Consider the following 27,098-nt stretch of genomic DNA (forward strand, 5'->3'; position numbering starts at 1 on the left):
GAGCCATGTTTTTCCCTTTGTTGGGAGGGGGAGGTCACTCTGTTTCTAAATTAAATTTAAAATTAAGACAATTTATTTACTTAATTAATATGATGATGGAATCCTGACTCCATTTTCAGGTTTACAAGTTCCTTTGCAATCAGTAGAATGTCACTGAACTCAGACTACAGACTACCGTAATATTCACAGATTATGTGGAAGATGAAACAATCAAACCAGATTAAATTGTCAGTGATGTCTGTGAACCAGCCAACAAAACTACAGGTTCTGGTTCAGGAAAGTCAAGAATGGGACTCAGCAAAGGCCTCAGAATAGATAATTAAAAACCAGTCTTCTGGAAGCTGAAAAGTCATAGTTCAGTGGTAGAATCTATAAGGGCAGCATGCAACTAATGTGTCCCATCAGTGCAAGGATTTACACATGTGCAATGGAACTCTCCGCTGCACCCTCCTCAAATCAGACTTTCACAAATTCTGGCAGACTGACTGACCAACACTGACTGCCTCACATTCTACCGCATATCTCCTCCTCCAAACATGCCCTGATAAGAACACCCATTGCTGGGAAGAAATCTTGTTGCTAACCAGAAGTCTTAGACATGCCTCAAGGATGCGCTTCAAGGCCATACTTCAAGGCTCGTTTCAAGTTTGGCAATACACCAACAAAAATCTGTTCTAGGGTTTTTTCCAACACTGTGGAGCTGATTTGGGGAGGTTGTGGAATACACATGTAAGTCCATGCGCTGATGAGACACAGCAGTTGGATAGTGGCCTATGCTTCACACACATAATGCCAATCCTTGGCATCTGTCTGAAAAGGCCAAGGAAAGACCCATCTGAAACCTTGGGCAACTGTCAATATTGATGATTCTGAGCTAAATGAGCCCATGGTCAGTCTAAGGTAGGGCTGCCATATGTCTGGAATTTCCCAGACATGGCAACCCATGTCAGAATTGTCGATTTTGCCGAATTTCCTCAAAAATAGCTCAAAAACTTCATTTTCTTCCCCTTGATATTTCCAAAAAAATCTCAACAACTTTTGCGTCCAGATTTTCACTTTGTAAATGTGGCAGCCCTCGTATAAGGCAACTTTTTGTATTCCTGCCAAGAACTTAAAACTGCGAGAAGTAATCTCCTTCATCAGTGGTACAAAGGCTACTTAATGGGATGGGCAAAGCAGAAGTTATGGAGTTGCACAATAATATATCAAAGAATAAACACACATCTGTATCCCAGCAGTGGCAGGGAGAAGAGCAGCTGGGAAGGGGAGTTGCCGTAGAAAAGCAGATGGGAAAAAAAGGTTAAACACTCGGTCCTACCCACATCATTTTTCCAGTCCAAATTGCCTCTTTTGCTGAGCTGCTTTTCATTGGAAAGAACTGCCACTGGAGATTAAATACAAGGATATTCTCATGTAGCCTGTGATTTGACCCTCTGCCATCCTGCTACAAGAACGGAATCTAGATGGACGCTACTAATCTCTGCCATCTAGTGGTCTCAGTGAATCCCCTCTATTCCTAGTTCCTCTGGTGATTGATGTTGCATAGAGGGGAACAGAACTGCAGCCCTACTCACAGATTTCAGTGCCTAGGATCACAAATAGGCACAGGTTATTTTGTATGCCTCTGCCAGCCTAGCAGTTACAGCTGCAACCTTGCAAACAATCTGGGTTATTTTGTATGCCTCTGCCAGCCTAGCAGTTACAGCTGCAACCTTGCAAACAATCTGGTATTAATAAGTGCTGGGCTTATTTATGTTCTAGCAGTTCAGAATCCCCACAGACACACAATTATGCAAAGGACCTGAAGCTTTCAAAAATGTAATGCCTACCCAACTTTTCAGTGTATCACAGCCAATATTACCTATGGTAGTAAAAACAAGAGAAAGCTTCCAAACATCTCATCACTGCATCGAAGAGCGCTCACATGAACCTGAGGCTTGTCAATGTGCCCTTCTATAACCTGGCCATGGTTTAACTTTTATTTATTTAAGATAATGTGGATGCAAGTACTTAATTAAGGCTTGTGGGGTAAAGTTTGCTTTTAAGCTTGCCTGGCCTCTGCAGCTGGTGCTTAATTCAACTAGCTCCTCCCCTCTGTCTTGATTCTTAACCTGAAACTGTTCTTAACCTTAGACACCACTTTAGCTAATGGGGCTTCCCACTGCTGCCATGCTGCCACTGTGCAATTTCTGTTCTCATCCTGAAGCAAAGTTCTTAACCCAAGGTACTATTTCTATTTTTTTATATATATAAATATTTATTAAAGTTTTTAAATATAAATGCACAAACAATAAACAATCTTACTTCTGTCACGAACATAATTTCATCACTTCTTTGGACTCCCTCGCGTCTCCCGCTCCCATTTACATCGTTAAAAGTTTTTTCCAAACAAATTATCAACTTGTTTACAATCTCATGTCCACTCATTCAAATATAATCTAGCACTTCTTCTAAAAAAAAAAAAAAAATTATATTTTCTTTTAGTCTCACTTATCATCAAATTTAAATCTAATTTAGTGGTGGCCAATTTTTTATAATCTAGCATCCTTCTTAACATTCAACCAAATTACAATGTTTTTGTAGATACATCTTGAATTTCTCCCAGTCTTCCTCCATCTTCTCTTCTCCCAGTTCACGGATTCTGCCAGTCATCTCGGCCAGTTGCATATAGTCCATCAGCTGCATCTGCCACTCTTCCAGTGTGGGTAGATCTTGAGTTTTCCAGTTTTTTGCGATGAGTATCCTTGCTGCCGTTGTTGCATACATAAAGAATGTTCGGTCCTTCTTTAGCACCTTCTGGCCGACAATACCCAGAAGGAAGGCCTCTGGTTTCTTAGTGAAGGTATACTTAAATACCTTTTTCAGCTCATTATATATCATTTCCCAGAAGACCTTCACCTTAGGGCATGTCCACCAGAGGTGAAAGAATGTTCCTTCATTTTCTTTACATTTCCAACATTTATTATCAGACGAATGGTATATTTTGGCAAGTTTAACTGGGGTCATGTACCATCTATATATCATTTTCATTACATTTTCCTTCAGAGCATTACATGCGGTGAAGTTCAGCCCAGTGGTCCACAACCTTTCCCAGTCCTCAAACATAATGTTATGCCCAATGTCCTGTGCCCATTTTATCATAGCCGATTTAACCATTTCGTCTTGTGTATTCCATTTTAACAGCAAGTTATACATTCTGGATAGTACCTTAGTCTTTGGTTCTAACAATTCTGTTTCTAACTTCGATTTCTCCACCTGGAACCCTAACTTTTTGTCATTTTTAAAAACTTCTTTAATCTGAGCATAATGTAACCAGTCTCGCACCTTATCCTTCATTTTCTCCAAACTCTGCACCAAGGTACTATTTCTAGGTCAGCAGAGTCTGTAACCTGAAGCATCTGTAACCTGAAGCGTCTGTAACCCGAGGTACCACTATACTCTAAAATACTGCCTCAAATTAATATCCAGGTTAGTTGATAGAAAGACTATCATGTTTCTCTTTACTTCAAAAAAAGTGTGCATGCTTAGCCTAACAAACATCATGCAGCTCAACCAAATGACTCTGCTGCTATACAATGCCCAAGACTACAATTAGAGGTGATTTGAGGGCGTGAAAGATCCTTTGGCTCCTTTATGAGTACAGTACTAAAGATAATTAAAGGTCACTTGAGTTACCCTTGGGAGCGCAGAAGTCTGACCCACTTTAAGTTTGGATAAATCAAGAATTCAGTTTTAAACTGAACTTTAATCTTAGCTAAATCCATATTACATCTACACTTGAATTCTAAATCCAACTTTAAACCCTATACAAGCTTAACTGGGAATGTCCCATTGAACTTAATAGAAGAAGAGGAGTTTGGATTTGATATCTTGCCTTTCACTCCCTTTAAGGAGTCTCAAAGCGGCTAACATTCTCCTTTCCCTTCCTCCCCCACAACAAACACTCTGTGAGGTGGGTGGGGCTGAGAGACTTCAAAGAAGCGTGACTGGCCCAAGGTCACCCAGCAGCTGCATGTGGAGGAGCCGAGACGCGAACCCGGTTCCCCAGATTACGAGACTACCGCTCTTAACCACTACACCACACTACTCCACACTGGTGGAGCTGGTATGGGGAAAAACCACATCAAAACATAGTATTTCACACAATAAACACAGGATACAAGATTATGCATTATGGCTAAATTCATATTGTGGGTACTGTTGTGTGTACACTCTTGCCAAATCAGCGATGGAAGTGTATTGGATGGCAAGTAAACAACAGTATGTATACGGCCTGAGTCAGACCATTGTGGTCTCCACAGGGCACCTAAACTCAGAAGAACCAACTTTGTGATTCTTCAATAAAAAATTTTTTATTTCAATTTGGATACCCAAAATATTCAGAAGCAGCAGCACAAAAACATGAAGGGTGAGATACAAAACAGAGGCCGGTCCAGAGATTAATGTATTGTATACTTGTTGTTAATGGACAATACTTTTAAAATGTTCATTACAAATAGTACCAAATAATATTGTGGGTGTGGAAGAGATTTTAACCTACGACATCCACTCACAGAAGTGGATGGGGGAGACCGGTATAATGGAGCAGACCCGATTTATATAAAATGAGTTTTCTGTAATCTCATTTGTTTTGTTAATTTCTCCACTGGGGCAATACTGCACATTTGTCCATACCAATATCCCACCATTACTGGTATCGTAAATCCCTCCCCCCCCCCTTTTTTTTTTGCAATAACAAGAGGGGCAACTCCTAAGCCTCGCACCCCCCCCCAAAAAAAAGTTCTTTCTGTAGAACCTCCCCTCCCTTCTGCTCAAAAATTGCAGGAAGTACTATCTGGGGGGACCATTGCCAACCTTTGGAATATAATCAGACCGAGAGAGAGAGAGAGAAGGCACTGGCGTGGCCCTGCAAACAAAACCACCCGGTCCGTTTTTACACATCCCAGCACAGAGTATGAAAGGATCGGGGAGAAAGTCTTTATATGCATTTCCGAGGGAAGCTGGCCGATGGATGAACTCGGCGGTTCGATCTCGCGGCGCCCTGCTCGACTAGCTCGGCGCTCTGGCTTCCTCCGAGCCTCTTCCTCGCCCGGTGATTGGGCGGCCAGCTTCCGCTTCTTCCGCACAAACACAGTGACGCGGCTAGAGAAGTCCCGCGCTTCGCCATCTTAGCCCGCGAGAAAAGGAGAGCGAGCGAGCGAGCGAGCGCGAGAGTGAGCGCGCGCGCGGGAGAGCGAGAGAAGGCGAAGAGCGCGGGAAGCGCACTTTCCCCTCTGGAGGAGCTGGCGAGGAAGAGGCTGCCGGCGGCGCCATGAGCGGCGCTGACTCCACGACGGGGCCTTGCCCGAGCGGGAGCCTCCGTCCCCTGCTGGAGACCCTGGAAGACCCCGCAGCTGCGCCGGCGGCGCTCACGGACGCGCTGCTGACCCTGACCAAGTGAGTGTCCGGCGAGGGCGGCGGGTCCCTCCTGCGGCCTTGCGGGCAGGCGGGTCTCTGAGAGGGGAAAAGCCGGGGGGGGGGCGAGTCTTATCTCGCGGTCAGGCTTTAGCCCCGGTACTTGTTACCACCACATACACACCTGAGGGATGAGAGATGCTTATTGCGTAAAGAGCGGGTTTTTTGTTATTTTATTAGGTAGGGCTCCGACCCTCTTCGCTCACTGGCCCACAGGAGGCGGGCATCTCTCGAGGGCGGTGGGGGGGGGGATTTGCCGCCTGTCTGCTTCCCTTTTCGTCAGACAAAACTTCTCAGGGGCTGCGAGGCCGTGAACGTTTAAGTGTTTTGGAACCATTTCGGTTGGGCTTTTAACGACTTTCGAAGGCCCCTAAGCGTTTCGAAAAGGGCGCGCCGGCGATTGCGCGCCGTCAATCAGCTTGGGTGACGGGGAGGAGGGGGAAATTTGAGGGAGAGAGGGTTTCCATGTTGGAAGTTTGCCTGCTGCACTGTTATAAGGCAGAGGAGCCCCCTCCCGAAGTGGGCGTGTGATGTGGGTTTCTACCTCTCTGTTTGGAGTTGCTATGGGGAGGGGGGGGAGTACGTTTCCTTTTTCTCTGGAAGGGGTATGTGAGAGCTTTGCATAGGCACCGGTGTGTGTCAGTTGTCTAAAAATGAGATTACTGTATCTGTGTGCTTCTGTACGTAGCGGGAGTGGTTTTTCCTTTTAAAAAAATATAGATCAAGTCTTTGTGCAGTCTTGATTCTACTCATGTTTACTTGAGGTATCTAGGAAGCTGCCTTACAATGAATTCCTCTAGCTCAGAGTTGTCTACTTTGACTGTGTTCAACTTTTCCTGACCTGAGACCCACTTATAACTCAAACATTCATTCATTCATTTTTTGTTATTTGTTTTTATTTGTAGGCCTTTGATATAAGGCCAAAGGGCAGTTTTGAACATCGGACAGAATACACATACATATGTTCTGCAATGCATAGCTTTAGGAAAGTTTTAAATGTTTGATGTGTTATCACATTTTTAATATTCTGTTGAGAGCCGCCCAGAGTGGTTGAGGAAACCTAGCCAGATGGGCGGAGTATAAATAATAAGAATTGTTATTATCCACACAGTACACAAAAAATTAAAACAGTTACATACAGTGAGGGGGGAAAGTATTTGATCCCCTGCTAAATTTGCCCGTTTGCCCTATGAGGAAGAAATGTTCAGTCCATAATTTTAATGGTAGGTTTATTGTAGCTGTGAGAGACAGAATAACAACAGGAAAACACCCAGAAGACAAAAGTCAGAGATTGATGTGCATTATAATGAGTAAAATAAGTATTTGTGTTTTTTTATAAGATATTTATTAAGATTTTGTATAATAAAACAAATATCACAATCAAGCAAAACAAAAGAGAAAGACAATAAAAAACAACACAATCCAGCAAGACTAAGAAGCACAGTAAAAAACATAAGAAAAAGAGAATAAGAAAAAACAGAAAATAAAGAAAATCTAGTTTTTTGCTTATTATCTTTATAACCCTCTTTCCTGACTTCCTCACATCTCCCTTTTCTGTGTTCCCCTTTACACAATCAAATTCAGCAATTCCTTACCCTCTTTCAAATCTTATTCAATTAGTAAAATAAGTATTTGATCCCCCTATCAACCAGCCAGATGTCAGACTACCTGGTATCTTCACTGTATGTTACGAGCTGAGATTAGAAGTACCTGCTTTAAGGAAGAGGTTTTACCTGTAATCCCAGCTTGTTACAGTACCTGTACAAAAGACACCTGTCGACAGAAGCAATCAATTCAGCAGATTCCAAAGTAGCCACCATGACCAAGACCAAAGAGCTGTCTAAGGATGTCAGAGACAAGATTGTAGACCTGCACAAGGCTGGACTGAGCTACAAGACTGTTGCCAAGCAACTTGGTTTGAAGGTGAGAACAGTTGGTGCAATACAGTAATTCGCAAATAGAAGAAACACAAAATAACTGTCAACCTCCCTCAGTCTGGGGCTCCATGCAAGTTCTCATCTCGTGGAGTTGCAATGATCAGGACAACGGTGATGAAGCAGCCCAGAGGTACACAGGGTGAACTTGTCAATGACCTCAGGGCAGCTGGAACCATAGTCACCATGAAAACAGTTGGTAACACACTACGCCATGAAGGACTGAGATTTTGCAGAGCCCGCAAGGTCCTCTTGCTCAAGAAAGCACATGTACAGGCCCGTCTGCAGTTTGCCAATACACATCTGAATGACCCAGAGGAGAACTGGGTGAAAGAGTTGTGGTCAGAGGAGACCAAAATCGAACTCTTACTCATTATAATGCACATCAATCTCTGACTTTTGTATTCTGGGTTTTTTTCTGCTGTTTTTCTGTCTCTCACAGCTAAAACCTACCATTAAAATTATGGACAACATTTCTTTGTCAGAGGGCAAACAGGCAAATTTAGCAGGGGATCAAATACTTTCCCCCCTCACTGTATAGAGGTTGGCACACTTGCTGGTGATCAATTAAGCAAGGGCATTTTGATTAGCAGCCCCTGTCTGCTACTTAGCGTCTTAATTCCTATGGAATCAGTAAGGGTGTACTCAGTTTTTCACATATGATTTCTCCATCTTGGCTTTATTTCTGTTAAATGAATTACGACATGGTACACCATATGCCATGTCTGTCTGGGGCCCTTTTGCATGCAAAGTCTGTGCTCTCTATCACTGAGCCACCACCCTCCCCTTGAAACTGATGCATGAGAATGGCAAGCAAAATATAACCAAATATGCCAGTTTTAATGTAAGTTCAACATTGATTATGCTTTTTAATTCCTTCACATTAAGAAATAGAGCCAATATAGATGAATAGGGTAGGGAGGTGGCACCTGGCTCAGTCACAACAATTTTTTAAAAGTTCATTTAGTATGTCATGCAGTCTATGCATGTAAACATCCTCCTACCATCTTAGCTGAGAAGAAGAGGAGTTTGGATTTGATATCCCGCTTTATCACTACTGGAAGGAGTCTCAGAGCAGCTAACATTCTCCTTTCCCTTCCTCCCCCACAACAAACACTCTGTGAGGTGAGTGGGGCTGAGAGACTTCAGAGAAGTTTGACTAGCCCAAGGTCACCCAGCAGCTGCATGTGGAGGAGCGGAGATGCGAACCCGGTTCCCTAGATTATGAGTCTACCTCTCTTAACCACTACACCACACTGGCTCTATAAGTCTTAGATAAGTAGGAAGTAAAGTCTTACCTATGCAAGAGGTTGGCTATTGTGTGCCAAAGGGTGAGCATGAAGAACAGATGCACAATAGAAGTGAATTTAAATACCGTATTTTTCGCTCTATAATACGCACCCGACCATAACACGCACATAGTTTTTAGAGGAGGAAAATTCATAGGCATGCCACCCGTAGGCATTCCCTCCATAACACGCACAGACATTTCCCCTTACTTTCTAGGAGGAAAAAAGTGAGTGTTATGGTGCAAAAAATACGGTATATTGTTTTCATTTACAAAGCTTGCTTTCTGATTAGTTTGTCAAGATTAGCATATCTTGTGTGCCACTTTCAACCTCTGAGCCACCAAGTCAGCATTATTTGCAGTTCTCTGCATCTTCACAGTGGCTGTAAATGCAATGGCTTGGATCATAGATTCCCTGCTAAGACAGTTTGCAGAATTACTCCCCTTACACTCCCTTGACAATCTATTCCTGGGGGGTGGGGAATGTGTGTGTGTGCAGGTTGCTGTTTGAGGGAGAAGTTCATAGAATTGTAGAGATGGAAGAGACACCGAGAGTCATCTAGTCTAGCCTCCATCTCAACCATAGCATCTATGACAGATGGCTATCCACCCTCTGCTTTAAACATATGATGAAGGAGAGTCCACCACCTTCTGAGGGAGCCTGTTCCACTGTCGAACAGCTCTTATCACCAGAAAGTTCTTCCTGATGTTGTGTTGAAATTTTCTTTCTTGCAACTTGAAGCCAATTCCATCACATAGGCGACTATGGGGTTGCGGTGCTCATCTCGCTTTCAGGCCAAGGAAGCTGGTGTTTGTCCACAGCTAGCTTTCCAGGTTATGTGACCAGCATGACTAAACCGCTTCTGGTGCAATGGAACACCGTGACGTAAGCCAGAGTACATGGAAACGACGTTTACCTTCTCGCCACAGCAGTACCTACCGTATTTTCCGCACCATAGGACGCACCTTGTTTTAGAGGGGGGAGAACAAGAAAAAAAATTCTCCCCCTCTCTGCCCAGTGCCCCTTCAGTGAAACGGCAGGAGGCGCTGCACAGAGAGGGGGAGAATTTTCCCCCTCTTGTTTTCCCGCTCTAAAACAAAGTGCCATTTAAGGTGCGTTCAGGCGGCTACCTTGGAAGCCTGGAGAGCAAGAGGGGTCGGTGTGCACCAACCTCTCTCGCTCTCCAGGCTTCAGGTTCCTTTCGACCTGCTCTTTGGGGCTGGCGGGGGGAAGCCCACCACCAGCCCCAAACAGCAGGTCAGGGAGCAGTGGAAAAGCGCAGCGGAGAAGCTGCTGCCATAGTCGCACGTCACCTCTCCAGCTGGGAGAGGGTCGCGGGGCTATGGCTTCTTTAGCCCTGTGCGCGGTGTCCTGGCTGGAGAGGTGATGCACGGCTATAGAGGCTCCTGCCTCCAGAGGGGAAAGTGTGCTTCCCGCCCTCTTCGCCTTCCCTCGCTCTCCCACGCGCGCGCTCACTCTCGCACTCTCTCCTTTATAGAGGCTCCTGCCATAGCCGTGCGTCACCTCTCCAGCCGGGAGAGGGTCGCAGGGGGCTTCTTTTGCCCCACACTCTTCTGGCTGGAGAGGTGACGCGCGGCTATAGAAGCTCCTTCCATAGCCGTGCGTCACCTCTCCAGCAGGGAGAGGGTTGCGGGGCTATGGCGTCTTCGCTCCATAGGACGCACACACATTTCCCCTTCCTTTTTGAAGGGGGAAAAATGCGTCCTATAGAGCGAAAAATATGGTATTTATCTACTTGCACTGGCATGCTTTCGAACTGCTAGGTTGGCAGGAGCTGTACTTAGTAACATAGTGACATTCACTGTGTTTAAGATCTATGCATTGGCTCCATGCAAGTTTTTGTAAAGTGAGTCAATTTGCTGCTGTGATCGGCCTTTATTTGCCTCTCGTGTTCCTAAGGTTGTATTGGCATTTTTCTGAGAATGCTCTTACTGCCAGACTGTGTCACCGGTGACAAGACATTTCTCTGTTTTTTGAAACAGTTGAGAAATCTGTAGATTAAGATTAGTAGTTTTCAAATGACAGAATGAACTTCTCCTTGCTCCCACACAAGTTTGCTTCATATCATGGAGTTAATGAACATGACATTCACCACATTAATTGGTGGTTAGACTTGCTTTTCTCAATACTGTAATGGCATTGTGCAAAGGTACTGTTCCAGGGGGTAGTGTATAAAAGCAAAAATTCATAGTTATAATGACCTCCTGGAACTGTCCCCATGTCTTGCCTTTCTGATCGAGTGTAAGAGCTCTCAAAGCCCTCCAGAGCCTGTGCAAGATCTTCCCAGAACCCAGTATGCAAAGTGAAGGAAAGAGGAAAGAGCTTCTTAAGCTCTCCACTTTGATTTCTGGGCTCTGCTTTGGAGGCTCCCACAAGATCTCAGATGGCCCCTTCCAACAGTTGCTCACATGCCTTTTATTTTGGGGGGTCAAGCACATAAAGCTGTGATTGCATAAGTAAAATCCATGCGAGTTGTATCCCTACTGTTTTTTGTTAATCAAGTCTTCAAACACTGTGTGTTTTAAACATTTTATTTTTGTTTTTAAATATTTGATTATGTACATGCAATAGTGAAATGAGTAGAATTTGTTGTATTACACTGTAACTTTCATTTCCTTACTTTTATAATGCTTTTTAAAGAACTGAAGAAGCCTTCAATCATTTATCTGCATACCCCTTCCCTGGGTTCTGTTTCTTTGGGTGGTGCTGGAGTGTGGAGGGATGCATTGCAGTGGCTATTAATACGGGGAGGTAGGGAAAAGCACAAATTGCTTTGTCAGTTAGGGTGCTGCAGTATTACTGAGCCAAAATTTAACAGTAATAGCCAACTCCCTTGACATTGTGTTGTTTTCAATAGTATCTTTACTTGCCAAGCATAGTTTACTCTGTGCAACAGCCTGTTGCTTTTGAAAATGATATATACAGAAGATGTGCCTTTAGCTTTTTAATTTAGGTAATTGCCAAAATGTGCTTTTTTGTCTATGTTGGGCTGTGTAACAGAAAACCTGTTGTGTTTTTCTACATTTAAGTCGCCTGACTGGTGAAGAGGGAAAAGAATTTGCATCTGAAGTTGGGAAACTCTTCCCTCAGCTCTACAAGATATTTAAGGTGTGTATTTAAAATTGTATGGTTTTTAGTAGATCCTCTTTTTAATAAGTATCCCATTCCATGTATAAAGGATACTGAGCCCTTGCCTTTCCCTTTCTGCTATTAACATTCTCCCCCACACTCCAACCTGGTAGTTGCTACTCCCCAGTGGTAATGACTATTACTTTCCTTACCATACTAGGTTTGTCATAGACATTTCTTTTTACACTTCATGTGCAATAAACTTGGTAGAACTAGCAGTTGACAGAAGTAGCATGTGGGCAGCCCTGGCAAAACCTCCAGAGCAGCAGCAGGTGGTGGTGGTGAGGTTTGTCAGCTGACAGGCGTGCACAACCCTTGTCCATGGCTGAAACTAAATGTCAAAGTTGAACTCAGCTGGTCCTGTTTTTCTTCTATTTAAGCAAAGCTAAGAGATCCATCCTGGTAAACTGTTGGCGATTTTGTTCATAGGCCCTTGTCAGAAGTAGACCTCTATCGTTTAGTGGGAGTTGCCTCAGCAGCTCACCAGCCATGTTAGAAACGGCTTCTGAAACTATATATCCATGAGAGAGAAGGAAAGAGGCAAGGAGCAGCTTTTTACGTGGCATTATGGAATGCTAAGATTTGGAGATCCTGTATGTTAAGATCAGCTTTGGAAGCTGCTGTTCACATGGATCAGGTTAGGTTGGTGGCGCAAGAGATAGGGCCCTTCATGGTAGAAGGGAAACTGTTGGAGTCTAATGTAGCTGGACTCTGGAGCTCAGAATGGAGAAGCAGTTAGCCAATAAACTAGCTTTTGTATCTGAGGGTGTAGCATATACTATATTTTTTAAAGCAACCAAAAATAGTAGCTGCTTTGCTTTTTATTGACACAATTTAAAAATTCTGAACCATTGCAATTATTTGTCAATAAGTGTTGTCAACATGAGTTAAAACTTTATTCCTTCTTTTTGTAGACATATATTCCTACTGAAAATTCAGAATTGAGCAGTGCAGCCTTGCAAGCCTTAGGATTCTGTGTGTTTAACTCAAAGACTGCTGCTTTGCTATGCGGTAAACAATTTTTTATTCTGTTTCAAAAGTTAATAAATAATCCAAATCTGCTTTTTACAGATGGACTGCCAGCAGTATCATAAATATCAATAGAATAAAATATATGTGGTATTGTACTGTACGTAATACTATTCATATCATGTTATTTAGCTCTCTGGCCTGGTGTTACAATGTGACTGAATTGCTACAAGTTTCAATGACTGTAACTCTGGCCCAGTTTTTTGCGACCTGAGTCTGGCAAGAAGACACAGTTTCTGGTTTCAGCATTCTTCAGTGCCTTGTTCTGGGTCTGCAAATATTAGAATCTGTTACCCCTTTTATATCATCGTCATGTGTGTCTGTCCTATTTCAGAACACAAAAGCCGCAGTGCCTTAGAATGAGTGAGGACTGCATTAGTTCCTTCCCTACTGAGTTTGTGATACTAGGCATAAACAGATTCATGACCATTGTATCATTTTCAAGCTTCCCCCATGTTTTACCACACTGAAAAATGCCATTTACCTTTTTCTACAGAATCAGAAATACAGGAGTTGCTGTCAATAGTGAACAGTGTTGCTATAAAGGCTGTGGACAAAAACACTCGCACTAGAGCACTTTGGGTGATCTCTAAGCAGTCCTTTCCTTCTGATACTGTTGGAAAGCTGGTGAGTGTTCTCTGTCCCATCTCCTACAAATAACATTTTGTTAAACTAACATGTTCAGTCACCCACATCTCATTTGTGTTTCAGGTACCCAGTATTATTGGTATGTTAGAAACAGTGCTGAATAAAGGAGACTTGCATTCCATGGTGGTTGAATATGAAGCATTAAATGTTATTATACGGTATGTATCAGGTGTTAAATTGTTGAGCAAGTGTGTTAGAAGTGAGGAAGAAAAAGCTCTTCAGTAACATCTTGGTCAGATAAAAAATCAGGGTACATGCTTAGAAAACAGCTTGCACTCTGGTGGTTATTTCTCAAGTCACGAGGGCTATTATATTAGGTCATTGTTGTAGATGGTGAATACCATTTGCTGTTGTTGCAATATTGTAAATGTTGGTATTTCTCTATTGTATGGTTTGCTCTCTGCTGCATCTGCTTCCCAACTTTCTAGGAAACCCTAGAATTAGCTCAGCTGGTTAGAGCGTACCACTGCTAATGCCAAGTTTGCAGGTTCAATCCCCATACAGGCCACCTGCATATTCCTGCATGTGAAATGAGGGTGCACCTTAGAGTGCACCAATGACAGTGCACTACAGGGAAGATTTGTAGTGGTGGCCAGACTGTCTTTTCTTACTGTTACTGATCTTCTCCTTGAGAAGCCTTTTGAGACACTCTCCAGTTACTCAGAACACAGTGTGATAGACACTGGTGAAGAAGACCAGTCATTGTTAACTACACAATGTTTCTGACAAACCTTGGTCATACTGACAAATATATCTGAACTTAGGCTCATAGAACAGGCTCCATCCCACATGGAAGAACAGGCTGTAAAGTGGGCAAAGCTGATTATCCCTTTGGTTGTCCACTCTGCTCATAAAGTACAGTTAAGAGGTGCTACAGCATTGGAGATGGGAGTGCCACTTTTACTTCAGAAGCAGCAGGAGGTGGCAGCAGTCACTGAAGAACTTATGACTACGGTAAGGAAGGCAAAAATGTTATTTTTAAAAGGATGGGTTTTTGGTTTTTTTAGAATTCTACATATTTGCTTAAGGGCCCTGTCCACTCATATGACTCCCTACTCCTAGTTTTGCATATATACTTGCAATTATATTTTATGGTGTCATAATTGCATATGAAATACTACTATCTTCAGGGCATGAAGGTGATAGCCCTCTCCCTCATCACTCCCACGCCCTCCAGAAAGTATTCAGTGTCATTGCACCTCTGAAAATTGGCTGTTTTGGTTAATAGCTGTCAGTAGACCTACCTTCCACTTTATTTTCAATCCCTTTTCTATTAATCCCTAGCACAGAATTTGCTCTTTCACCGCTGATGCACACACAGTTGACATTTTTATAGCCACCACAAACCCAAAATGTCTTCCATAGTTAGTCACTGCCACATCAAGTGGGGTCGGTGGGTGGGTGAGAGGGGGGGAAGATGGAGGGGGGAGTCATACAAAGTAATTTAGTGTTGGGTTATTTTTATAAATGTTGTTGTTTGTACTCTTGCAGAAAATAATCCCAGAACTCCAAAAACTATTTGCATCAAAAAATGAAACATATGTTTTAAAACTTTGGCCTCTGTTTGTTAAGCTGCTTGGCAAAGTAAGTTGGACATTGATTTCTCTTGTTTCAGCTACTGTAGGTGCTGATGATATGGATACACTAACTGCATAAAACAATATTTTACTCTTCCAGGCGCTTCATCGTAGCGGAAGCTTTATCAATTCATTGCTGCAATTAGAAGAACTAGGATTTCGTAGTGGGTCACCGGTGGTAAAGAAAATAGCTTTCATTGCATGGAAGAGTCTGATTGATAACTTTGCTCTAAATCCAGGTAGACTAAAATACTAAACAATTTTGACTTACTTCATTAGCATGCTGAATTAGAAAAACGAAAATAATTGTGCACCCTCATGTGATCTACTTCCTGTTTGGGAGCAAGTTCTGTTGATTGCAGTTGAATTAATTCTAATGGGGTGCTTGAGATCTCTGTTTCAATTTAGTAGCAACTTGTGTGTGCAAGTGAAAACAATGGGGGGGTTGTTAAATGCTGCACTCGGGGCACCCATCATGTCAATAGTTAGTCTCTATACATGTGAGAGTGACGTCTGGCCCTTTTGAATATGCTGTACATATCTTGCTGCATCAATAACAAACACAGCCAGCAGTGTGCCACCAACAAGTAGACTTTTGCTTTTTTTGTGTGAAAAGGGACCAAAGGTTACCTTCACATGCATAAATAAAAGCAGGAGTTAGAATCATGGAATTGTAGAGTTGGGAGGGACCATGAGTGTCAGCTATTCGAACTCCCTGTAATGCAGGGATCTTTTACCCAAGGTGGGGCTCAAACCTACGACCCCAAGATTAAGAGTCTTATGCTGTACCAGCCCGGCTGAATTAAGTTGCTACACAAATACATGTGAAATTCTTAGGAATGTTTGGAATGGAAAAAGTGGCCACATAGCCACTTCCTTAGGTACAAGAGCTGCCACAGCCCTTTTACAGGTGTTTCTCTCTGCATGATTTGAGCCTTGTGCCAGACCCACACAAATGCTATCCATATATTAGGGAAAGATCTGAAAGGGAGATTCCTGCTGTCTTTCCCATGAGCTGGAGCTCTGTGTTATAGAATTATTATCCAGTGGAACCTCATGTTACGTACCGTCTTCCTTACGAGTGCCTCGAGTTACGAGCTCCACTGACCCAGAAGTAGATGCCCCTAGTTGCGAACGTTGTCCTGGGATGCAAGTGGAAGTTGAGCGCTGGTGGTGCGGCAGCAGTGTGAGGTGCCATTAGCGAAAGCACGCCTCATGTTAAGAATGGTTTTGGGTTACAAACGGACCTCTGGAACAAATTAAGTTCATAACTGGAGGTACCACTGTATAGTTTAAAAGTGTGCTGGCAAATATCTACTCATCTGCATTTTTAATGAAGGGATCCAGAAAATGACTATAAGTAAAAAAAAAAAATTTTTAAAAACCCATCAAATACTTCCAAAGATTTTGGATACTTTGGAAAAGGTGAGTAGGTTCAAACCTCTGTATTGCATCCCTGATTTCACAAATAAGTAAACAAGTAATAATCAAGTTGTTGTGGTTTTGGAAAAAAAGTTCACCTGAAGTTGAAGCCACAATTCCTCTTTTGAGTTTGAAAACTGATTTTAACTTTAAATCACATGTAACAAAACCAATTTTCATTTTCTTCCCCCAAGAAATCTTGTGCAGTGCAAAAAGGCTGAAATTGCTAATGCAACCACTGAGTTCCATTCACGTGAGAACAGAAGCTCTGGCACTGACAAAGCTAGAGGTCTGGTGGTATTTACTGATGAGGTTGGGACCTCATCTCCCAGCCCACTTCGAACAGGTAATCTCATCTTTTATATTAACGCTAATATTAACACTAGTTAAAGCAGGTTTCCCAAAATGTTCTTAGCTTTGTTTTCTCTTACTTGACTTGTGCATTAACTTCATTGGGTCTAGTCTGATTAGGACTAGCATTGAATACCACCCGTACCTGCATAATGGAGAATTTATAGTTATGATATGTTGAGTAGCTGTTAGGAACAGATAAGACATAAGAGACCAAAGTTCAACTCTCAATTCAGTCATGAAGTTCACAGGATGATCTTGGGCCAGTTACTGTGTCTCAGCCTAACCTTCCTCACAGGGTGGTTGTGAGGCTAAAACAGAAAGAAGTATAGCCATGTAAATCTTGAACTACTTGGAGAAAAGGTGGGATATAAATGTAATAAATATGTGATTAAAGCTTATTTGCAGAAACCATTAAACCAGAGTACTTGGATTTATGCTGATTTTAGTTCAATTGAGCTGGCTGAACTAGTTTGTGGGTGGCATTTAATATTAGTGCCCAAATGCATCACTGTTGCCTCTTACTGTCGAAACTATGGAGCCTTAAGCACACTTACTATGATCATGGAACTACAAGTACAGCTGAAGTCTGTACCTTATTTTCATTCATGTGCAGAGGCTGGCAATACTGGATTTTACCTACATTATCCTAGTGCTAGATAAAGACTTAGTAGATTCCTACATGGAAGTCTGTTGTTTGTTCAGGCAGTTTAGCCCCAACCTGTTAAGTTGCTTCTGTTTGTGCCTCATGCTTTTTTTTTTCTTTTAGGTTTGTGTGCCATTGATTCAGAGCACTTTAAGCTTAGATTCCGTTCTACAAGGAAATTCATCACGGTTAGCTATTAACCAGAGTTTACTAACAACGGGTTCTGCACACAAATCAGGTAGGAGGGAAATCTCTTTCTGACTGTGATTCAGATGCAACAAATCTGAAATCTAAAAATTCAAATACTGTGTTTTATATCATGGGGTTACATATGCATGGAGTTATCCTTAGCACCACCTACCCTGTTGTAATGGATATATTTCAGTTTGTACAGTCTCATATGGAAAGGTTCTTCAGTATGTGTACTTAAGAATTTGTCTTTTTTGCACATTTGTTGCATCTGAATCATATCTCCAGTGTATTAAACTATAAGATTCTGTGGCTACAGTCTTTAAGAGCTCTTGCAATTACTTCTCTAAAACAAATGTTCAGACTACATGTAAAGCTTTGAGATTAGCAGCATAGTCTGAGCCTGTTTTTGAAATAGAAGTCATGGTTAAGTCTTTTGATCTCCCCTCCCCCCAAAACCATTTGTTTATATATCATTTTTGTGTTTTTTCGTGTATATAAAAGTTTCTGTGGTTCAAGTAATGTACTACTGGTTTTATTTAGGTGCTTTCCCCAATGGAACCCCTGCAAATCAAAGGATGAGCCTGAGTTCTAGTACAGGAGTTACAGCCATTCCATCAATTCAGCTTCTAGGAATCGAAATGCTACTTCACTTTTTCATGGGACCAGAAGTTTTGACGTTTTCCAAAGAAAACAACATTGCACTTAGTTTAGGTAATGTTATACATTTTTTGGAAAGTTCAAGCAGCTTATAATACTACAACACAAGTCTATGCTGCTAGCTGCTGTGGCAATTGATAAGAATGATAGAACTTGTGCTTTCTCTTCCCACTTAGAACCTCTTCAGCACTCAGTAATCACCAGTCCTTCGTTCTTCTGTAAGCATGCCAGCACATTCATAAATGCAGTTCAGGATGGCTTCATTGCAGTTGGAAAAGATGCTTCTGGTAAGATTATCCCCCACCCCTAAGAATATTGCTTCGTGCTATGCAAGTTGATGGAAAGGATTCTTCTAAATGGACAGTAGTCAAAACTTGATTTATCTAGCTCTTCATTGGGTTATTAATTTGCCCTTAATTCATTCTCTGTCTTGCAGATACTAGTCTAAGTGCTATATGGAAGTCAATGATCCGTTTTGTGAAAGGGGCAATTGAATCAGGTAAGTGGATATATTAATGTTCTGGTGTAGGCTATAATAAAAGCTTATGAGGATTATTGGAAAGTAAGAGTGTGGACAAGTAAGTGCACCATCCAGGTAAAAGTATTCTAGGCATGAAGAACCTGGCTCTAACACTCAGTGTCCAGGAACTGGTGCTAACTTAAACTGAGTAACAAATGATAGAGTTGAAAAACAAATACGTTTTTCAGTTCTGCTTACAGCTGTGTCTAAACAAATTGGTAGAACATTTAACATGAACAAAGTGAATTCCAGGCCACTATTTCTAAACAGCAATAATTTACCTGAAAGCAGAACTCAGTTTAAAACTTGTAGCAAGAGCATTAATGCAGCTCTGTCCTTTAAGGTGGGCAATGCTGCAGGTTTTGCAAGACCAAATTGTATTCAAGGCCTAATTTTGCGTCGCTTGTTTTTAGGGAGCAAGAGAGAACGGCAAAGCTCAGACGTACTCACTATGTTACTTCAGGCCTTAAAAAACATTGTTGTGTCAAATGAACTATCTGTGTTAAAGTCAATGGTAAGTTGTTTATTATAGTCTATAAGTGTTTATATAGCTATTAAATTATGATAAGAGGTGGCATATCTACAGATTATGATCTCTGAACTGGTCCCATTGGACATTGTTTGGGTCAGCATTTGCTCTGGTGAGTAGCGCTTGCTTCCAGTGCTGATACTCATTAAGCTAATGTGCAATGCAGCACTCACTGCTTAGTTGGCACAGGATTTTCAAGCTAAGTATTGTTGGAATTGGTCTTTCCAGTCTTGTAGATCACTGCTTCTGTTAATCCTTGATTTCCTCTTTGTACCCCATAACCTCATGAAACAAGATGAAGGTTTTTTCCTCATGTTTACAGATAAGGTTTAGTATTCATGCTATGTAACTATTTTAAATGAATAACTATGTTTCGTTTCCTCCTTTAGTCCCTGATAGAAATCACAATCAAAGAACTGCCTCCAAAAGTACTAGGATCCCCAGCCTATCAGGTTGCTGACATGGATCTTCTGAATGTAAGTGGGCTGTGTGTGTGTGTGTGTGTGTGTGTGTGTGTGTGTGTAAAGCTTATCCTACCCATCATGTCACTTGTACAATATATAATAGGCAGATGACCTTTGTTCTGTAGTAAGAACTAGTAAGATGCATGTATGCTTTAGCTAGAAATGTTTCTGAGTATTTATGTATACTATAGCATAGTATATAAGGAGCCTGACTCCTTTTCTTTGAGTAGTGACCATACCAGAAAATATTGGCAGGAGTCGGATGGAGGGCTCCCTGTTTAAAACATTAACTATTTTAGCCTAAGATCGCCAAGGTTCTATTAGTAAGAAAAGCTGGAAAGAGAGATATTGACATTTCTAAGGTGCAACAAAATACAATATGCCTTGAATATAAAAAAGGTAAAGTTACCCCTGACCGTTAGGTCCAGTCACGGATGACTCTGGGGTTGCGCACTCATCTTGCTTTATTGGCCGAGGGAGCCAGCGTACAGCTTCCGGTTCAAGTGGCCAGCATGACTAAGCCGCTTTGGGCGGACCAGAGCAGCGCACAGAAACGCCGTTTACTTTCCTGCCGGAGCGGTACCTATTTATCTACTTGCACTTTGACGTGCTTTTGAACTGTTAGGTGGGCAGGGACCGAGCAACGGGAGCTCACCCCGTGGTGGGGATTCGAACCACCGACCTTCTGATTGGCAAGCCTAGTCGCTGTGTCCGCGTCCCTTGAATATACCAGTTTCTTAATCATAAGCTTGAATGTGTATCTGATTGTAGCATCAAGTGTAGCATTTCTGAGATCAGAGATCATAAATAGATTGTTATAGCTGATTAATAGCCATTTAAGGGCTTCAGGTTTTTCCCACTAGCTCTCTTTCTTTGAAAAATTTCTTTCCAAAAGTCTTATACAAGGTGTGACTGGAAAGTTTGGTGAATGGTCACAGAAATTGGACAGCGAGAAATATTCAAACATAAATGCCTTGCAGGCCTTCAAAGTAGGCCCCCTCTGATACAACGCACCGTTGACAACGTTCGTAGAACTGTTGGAAACTTCTGGAGTAGTCCACTTTTCGTACTGCTTTCAGTTCCCTCGTCACAGCAGCTTGGATGTGTGAAATGTTGGAAAATCTGTGCTCTTTCAGTCAGATTTCACTTTTGGAAAAAGAAATCCGGTGGGGCCAGATCTGGAGAATATGGAGGGTGGGACAACTCAGTAACACCAGTAATGATTTCACGCAGAATATGCAATTCTTCCGCCATCATTCAGATGGACAGTTATTGATTCCACATCAATAACTCACAAACTCTCTTGACATTTGCTCCTGTTCTGCTTGTTGATGGTCTGCCAGACAGGGTCATCTTCGATGGTTTGCTGCCCTTCACAGAAATGCTTAAACTACTCATACACTGTCTTTCGAGTTACAGCTTCATCTCCATACACAATTGTGAACATTTTGTGGGTTTCCGATGCTGATTGTATGTTCAAATCTTTCTCGCTGTCTGATTTCTGTGACCATTCACCGAACTTTCCAGTCACACTTTGTAATTGCATATAAGCACAGTGAACACAGATCACATCTTGGGATTGAATCATTTAGCAATGATCTGTTCCTTGAAACTGAAACATAATTGTTGACCCCTATAGCTTAATCCAGCGAACAGGTGTTGTTGAAGCTTATACGGGATAGAATACGTAAGACAGAATAGAGCCATATGTTTGTGAAATATTGCCAAACATAGCAGACTTGTTGACTAAGTACTATGGCTTTTTTCCTTGCCAGGGGACTCCAGCATTGTTTTTAATTCAGCTTTCTTTCCATGAAGATCTGTTGAAATGCTATGTTCAAGATGAAAGGTAGGTACTAAGAGCAAAGCTTTTCTATACCCTGGTATTTATATATCCTAATATCTGAATTCATTTGGGCTGATCTGATTACCATAATCTTCTGCTTTAAAATGTAACTAATATTTTTCTTTCCCTCCTCAGTCTATAAGTCAAAGTTATTACAACTTTGTTGAATGATGTAGTTGCTAAATAATTTGAAGTTGCTGAGTGTTTCTTCTGTTTTCTTTTTTTTAAATTATATTTATTAATTTTAAAATAATATTTATTAATCTTCTGTTTTCTTTTAAATCAGGTTTTTCTTGAACTATGAATCACTTGTAGGATGTGTTTTGTCTGGCCCTACATCTCCTCTGACTTTTAGTGAGTCTGTATTCACAATTGTCAACCAAAGCGCAAAGTATCTGGAAAATAAGGAACATCTCTGGAGAATGTGGAGTATTATAGTTAACCCCTTAACTGAGTGGATTAACCAGGTACAGTGTGTTGGTTCTACCTAAATGACTATACATGAAAATACCAAAGTGTACATTGCTGAAATTGCATTTTAAAAGTATAGTGTCTGTAAAATGATCTAGGATCCAGTCAGGCACAAAAACCCAGAATTCCCATGTGTTTTAATGATGGTGTATGTCTAGATTAAAAGTGAAAAATATTTTAGAAAAACAAAGCTAAGGATACCAGGTTTCTTTGAGTGTATAAAGTTCAGTTGTTGTTTTTTTCCCCCTTTAGACAAATGAAGTAAATCAAGGTGATGCTTTGGAACATAATTTCAATGCACTTTACAGTGCATTGTTGCTCCCTGTGAATACCATATTCCCATGTTCTGAATTTCCACAGGTAAGAAACTAATTGGATTTTTTAAAAAAAGAAAGAAGGAAAGAAAGAAGTGTGTGTAGCAGTAATCTTAGACCAGAAAGTACTGTGATCTCTGCTTCTTTTCTTTCATTACAGCCTACAATGAAAACATTGCTCCGTTCCTGGTCAGAGCTCTATAGAGCATTTGCCCGTTGTGCTTTGCTGGTAGCAACAGCAGAAGATAATCTATGCTGTGAAGAACTCTGTGCTAAAATAATATCTGGATTAGAAGATGAAGCAGATATTGTAAGTACAGTGATCTGTGCGGGAGACACGTTTGCAACTCGTGCGTGTGCAGATGCGGCGCTGTGGGTTGCGCTTCTGCGCATGCGCGATTTAGCGGTTCTGCACATGCGCGAGCACCAAAATCCAGAAGTAACCTGTTCCGGTACTTCGGGTTTGGCGCGGTGCACAACCCAAAGCATCTGTAACCCGAGTTATAACTGTATAGGCTGCTCTTAATACAAAATGTGGTTGGTGTTTATGTAAAATCCTATCCCTTGTCTTTCATTCTATACTGATGTGGTAAATATATTTATTTTCTTTCAGAATCAGTCCATGTTGGATGGCCTCGCTCACATCACGTCAGTTATGGTTGACTGCATCAATTTTGCACCTTATGGTACTAAATACCAACCATCAAATAGATGTAAGGATAATAAGTGGAATCTGCAACTAAATGTTGCATTGGGGAGTGGTTCATTCTATTCCTTCTCCTGATTTTCTGATACTTCCTCTCTCTTCCCTCACCTCCACACCTGGTCAAGTCAGCTTTTCTTGCCCAGTGAGCCTGCTCAGTCCTCATTTGACTGTTTCAGGATTTCCCCCCCTCGGTGGTTTTTTTTTCTAAAGGTTTTTTTGTGCTTCTGCATCGTTGGGGTTTCCTTATTCCTGCTACCTTCTTCTTGTGCTTGAGTGTTGTTTTCTTAGGCTATGTAAGAATCGGCATTCATAATACTGATTTCAAATGTATCCAGGCTTCCTGTATTATGAAACAGGGAGCTGCTGAGTTGCTGTACATGTTTGGTCAGTTTACTGTTTTGACAGTTGAATTGGTTGTGTTGATTAAGAGCTGTGCTCAGACTTCTAGTAACAAGCTTCTTAAAGTTGTATAGACACATGTTGTTTGGTAGTTTGACATAAATTCTGAAGCCTCTACAGAAGTCAGCAGTGCAGTGAACTACTTTTAAAGTTAGTCTTGATTAAGTTCTTCAGCTGTGCTATTAAATACTTTAAGTAAAATGCTTGTCATGATGGGAGGCAGGGTACATGTGGAGTGGGGGGGGGGGTCTTGAAACTTGCAAGGAGTCCCTGGGGTGTATGTGTGTGCACCATTCCCTTACATGGGAGAATAGGCTTTATTGCTGTATTGCCCTCCTCTTTTGGAAGGGCTGTTGCACATGGTTAAGAGGTGAGCAGGCCATTAGGATCACATGTACTTTTCCCTCCTGTGAAGATTCCTTCATCCTATCCCATTGCCCTTAATCATCTGCTGTGATGTTAATTACAGCTACTTCATGTTCTAGAATTTAAAATATGGGAACAGAAAAGGGAAGGGAGTACACGATCTCCATATGAACTCAACCCTGTTCAAGGAATATAGCTGTAGTATTGAATAACACTCTCAATATTCGGCATGTTCCAAGGGAAAGGGAAAGGAGGAATGGTATTTATAAATAGATGCAGGTGTGGTGGTCCTTGCTATTTAAACCTTAACTTTAATATAAACTACCTTATTTGCTAAAATAAATGTTGTCAACTTTAACATACTGATCCTTAGCCCCACAGATGCCTGCAGATTGGTCCAAAAAGAAAAAAGATCCCCTTGGCAAGCTGTCGTCCTTAATTAAACTTTTGGTGATACTAGTAAACTCACTTCAGATGATTGTGTCCAAGGAATCCAGCCCTGAAAGAAAGACCTCTATCAGCACTTCCGTTATTGGTGCTCTTCAAAATATCATTGGCCACATCTCCCTACCTTCAGTCATCAGACCTCTGTTCAGAACTATTGCGAAACCGTTATCAGCATTTTATGAAAAAATAAAGTGAGTGCTCTGCTATATAGCTATGCAGTACTGACTTTGCAGTTGTATACTACTTTTGTTACTATGGCTAACTTGTTTCATACATGTGATTGAAATAGCTTAGGAAACCTACATGGCTATACCACTAGTCCAATAATGTTCCAGAAGTACTTTATTGATGCTACATTGAGAATTGGATAGCAGCTTACGTAGCACCTTGATGCAAAAGCTCCATTTGCAATCAGTAATCAGATTTATTAATTTTAAATTTTACTTTTACAGCTGTTTTAAAAAATATATTTAACACAAGTATTAACTGCAGAGAGCACGCAGTTTTAAGAGATGTCATTTCCTATGACACAGAAGGGGGAGCAATGCTTCTTTTAAAAAAATGATGCCTCCTTAAGAGATGTGTGCTTCATCCAAAAATAAGAAAGTACACCACTTGCTTCAGAGTTACCTTTCTATCAATATAGAAGTTTGGTCAGTCAGCCGAAGCTCATCATTGATCAAACTGAGAGTTGCTTAATTGGGTGATAGCCCTAAAAGCTACAGGAGGCTAGAATCAACTGCTTACTGAAAATTCACTCTTGGCAGCCTTGATTTGGTTGGCTATTTGATATGTCCCAAAATGGTGTGTTTCTTTAAATGTGTATAAATGTTATGGCTATGATAAAATTACAATACTATCCAGTTTTTGAGTTTTTTGCTATATTGAGCGTCCTCCTGCGATTGATTGATTGATTGATTGATTGCCCTTCATCTTAGCATAAAGGGGAGGTCACAGCTTTAAAAACATTACTGAAAACACTTTGCCACAATTTTAAACTATAAAAATAAGGTAGGTCCTATATTCTACCTTATCTGACAGAATCTATTTTTAAGATTAATTGTAAGCCTGAAGGCAGGCATAGTCTTAAAAGTTTTTTTTGTAAGCTACTCCCAGAGCTTTTTTTGGCTAAAGGGGTATGAATGCTGTAACCAGTAAATAAAGAAATAAAGAAGCAGAGGTTATTCCTTATATGAATACTCATCAGTTATCTCCTTTCCCCCATCAGGTCCACTAATGCGTCTAAAGTGACCAATGGGCTCAACAACAAGGTAATTTGGACTGGGGGTGGTGGGAAGCTTTTCTGTCTCTTGAATACATTTTTTAATACCATGCAGCCTAGTAGCATAATTCCATAAAAGGATCTGCCCTTGCACATCGTGTATAATGAATGTGTGTGTGTTGTACCAGCATCTCTGTTGTGTTACACAGACTTCCCTAGTTCCTCATAATTATGTGGGTGTTGCATGATTAAACCCAGGCAAGGAATTACCTGATCAGTGCATGGAGTTTGGGGAGGGGAAAAAACTTGTAGTAAATAATTGCATCCGGTGGAGTACAGGATCAGGTTTAAGGTGCTGGTTTTGACCTTTAAAGCCCTATACGGCCTAGGACCCTCGTACCTACGGGACGGCCTCTCCTGGTATGTCCCACAGAGGAACTTACGGTCTTCAAACAAAAACATCTTGAAGGTCCCAGGCCACAGAGAGGTTAGGCTGGCCTCAACTAGAACCAGGGCTTTTTTGGCTGTGGCTCCGATCTGGTGGAACGCTCTGTCACAAGAGATTAGGGCCCTGCGGGACTTGACATCTTTCCGCAGGGCCTGCAAGACACAGCTGTTCCACCAGGCCTTTGGCCAGGGCACGGCCTGACTCCCTCCTTTGGCAATCTTCACAGAACTCTTGCCCAATGGTTGCCATCAATTTGATTTGAATTAATTTTATAATGAAATGATTTTAGAATGTTTTATTATTTTTTATTGTTAGCTGCCCTGAGCCCGGCTTCGGCTGGGGAGGGCGGGATATAAATAAAATTTATTATCATTATTATTATTATTATTATGCATTATTTGGGTCTAGTGTAGGATTTTGCCATGATCCCCTATGCAATCTAGCCTAGAGGATAGGGCTCCGGGGCTGTAAACAGCATTCCAAGAACTTCCTTATATTATTGGCCTTCTTGCTTTAAGCTTTACATTGTAACTAAGTAGACAGTGCTTAGCCCATTACCTGCTGTTAACACCTTTTGCAGCTATAACCTTTTTGATACATTTTTTTTATTCTATTTTCCAGTTTGAAAAGTTATTGGCAGAAAGTATTAGTTGTTTTCAGTCTTCCTATGCTGGATCCTTTGACAGTGAGCTGCTGCAAGAGCTTTCTCCATTGCTGTGCATAATGCTTTTGCACAAGAATAAACAGCTACGTAGTCAAGCGGCTCAGTTCTGGAATGCAACATTTGGTAAAGCTGTAATCCTGACGTACCCAGAAGAATTAAAGTAAGAATTTTGTAGCTTGTGATATACTTATAGACTTGTGGACAAACTCATTTACTTGTGTAGAGCCCCCATCCCAGCTCCTGGCCAATCTTAAAAGCATTCTTATCCATTTTCCAGTCTGCTAAACATGAAGCACTTCTGTTGGAAGCATTTAGTTGGTGGAATTTGAAAAACAGTAGATGCATATGAAAGC

At 41.5% G+C, this 27,098-nt stretch overlaps 1 protein-coding gene across 2 annotated transcripts in view; it reads left to right on the forward strand.

Moving 5' to 3' along the window:
* Positions 1-5,188: 5,188 nt before the first annotated feature.
* The window catches only part of RIF1 (replication timing regulatory factor 1), a 36,767-nt gene continuing 14,857 nt past the window's right edge, over positions 5,189-27,098 (forward strand). For both annotated transcript variants that reach the window (XM_081870085.1, XM_081870086.1), the window contains exons 1-23: positions 5,189-5,436; positions 11,728-11,806; positions 12,742-12,838; positions 13,353-13,483; positions 13,568-13,662; positions 14,269-14,458; positions 14,996-15,088; positions 15,182-15,320; positions 16,698-16,849; positions 17,624-17,738; positions 18,233-18,403; positions 18,526-18,636; positions 18,786-18,848; positions 19,283-19,383; positions 19,788-19,874; positions 21,638-21,711; positions 21,995-22,175; positions 22,432-22,539; positions 22,654-22,803; positions 23,107-23,206; positions 24,338-24,602; positions 25,640-25,682; positions 26,703-26,905. In XM_081870085.1, the coding sequence (XP_081726211.1) occupies positions 5,312-5,436; positions 11,728-11,806; positions 12,742-12,838; positions 13,353-13,483; positions 13,568-13,662; positions 14,269-14,458; positions 14,996-15,088; positions 15,182-15,320; positions 16,698-16,849; positions 17,624-17,738; positions 18,233-18,403; positions 18,526-18,636; positions 18,786-18,848; positions 19,283-19,383; positions 19,788-19,874; positions 21,638-21,711; positions 21,995-22,175; positions 22,432-22,539; positions 22,654-22,803; positions 23,107-23,206; positions 24,338-24,602; positions 25,640-25,682; positions 26,703-26,905 (2,873 nt within the window). In that variant the 5' untranslated portion in view covers positions 5,189-5,311. The remainder of the gene's footprint in view (positions 5,437-11,727; positions 11,807-12,741; positions 12,839-13,352; positions 13,484-13,567; positions 13,663-14,268; positions 14,459-14,995; positions 15,089-15,181; positions 15,321-16,697; positions 16,850-17,623; positions 17,739-18,232; positions 18,404-18,525; positions 18,637-18,785; positions 18,849-19,282; positions 19,384-19,787; positions 19,875-21,637; positions 21,712-21,994; positions 22,176-22,431; positions 22,540-22,653; positions 22,804-23,106; positions 23,207-24,337; positions 24,603-25,639; positions 25,683-26,702; positions 26,906-27,098) is intronic.

Source organism: Podarcis erhardii, assembly GCF_964252035.2.
Source record: "Podarcis erhardii genome assembly, chromosome: 1".
Classification (NCBI taxonomy): Eukaryota; Metazoa; Chordata; class Lepidosauria; order Squamata; family Lacertidae; genus Podarcis; species Podarcis erhardii.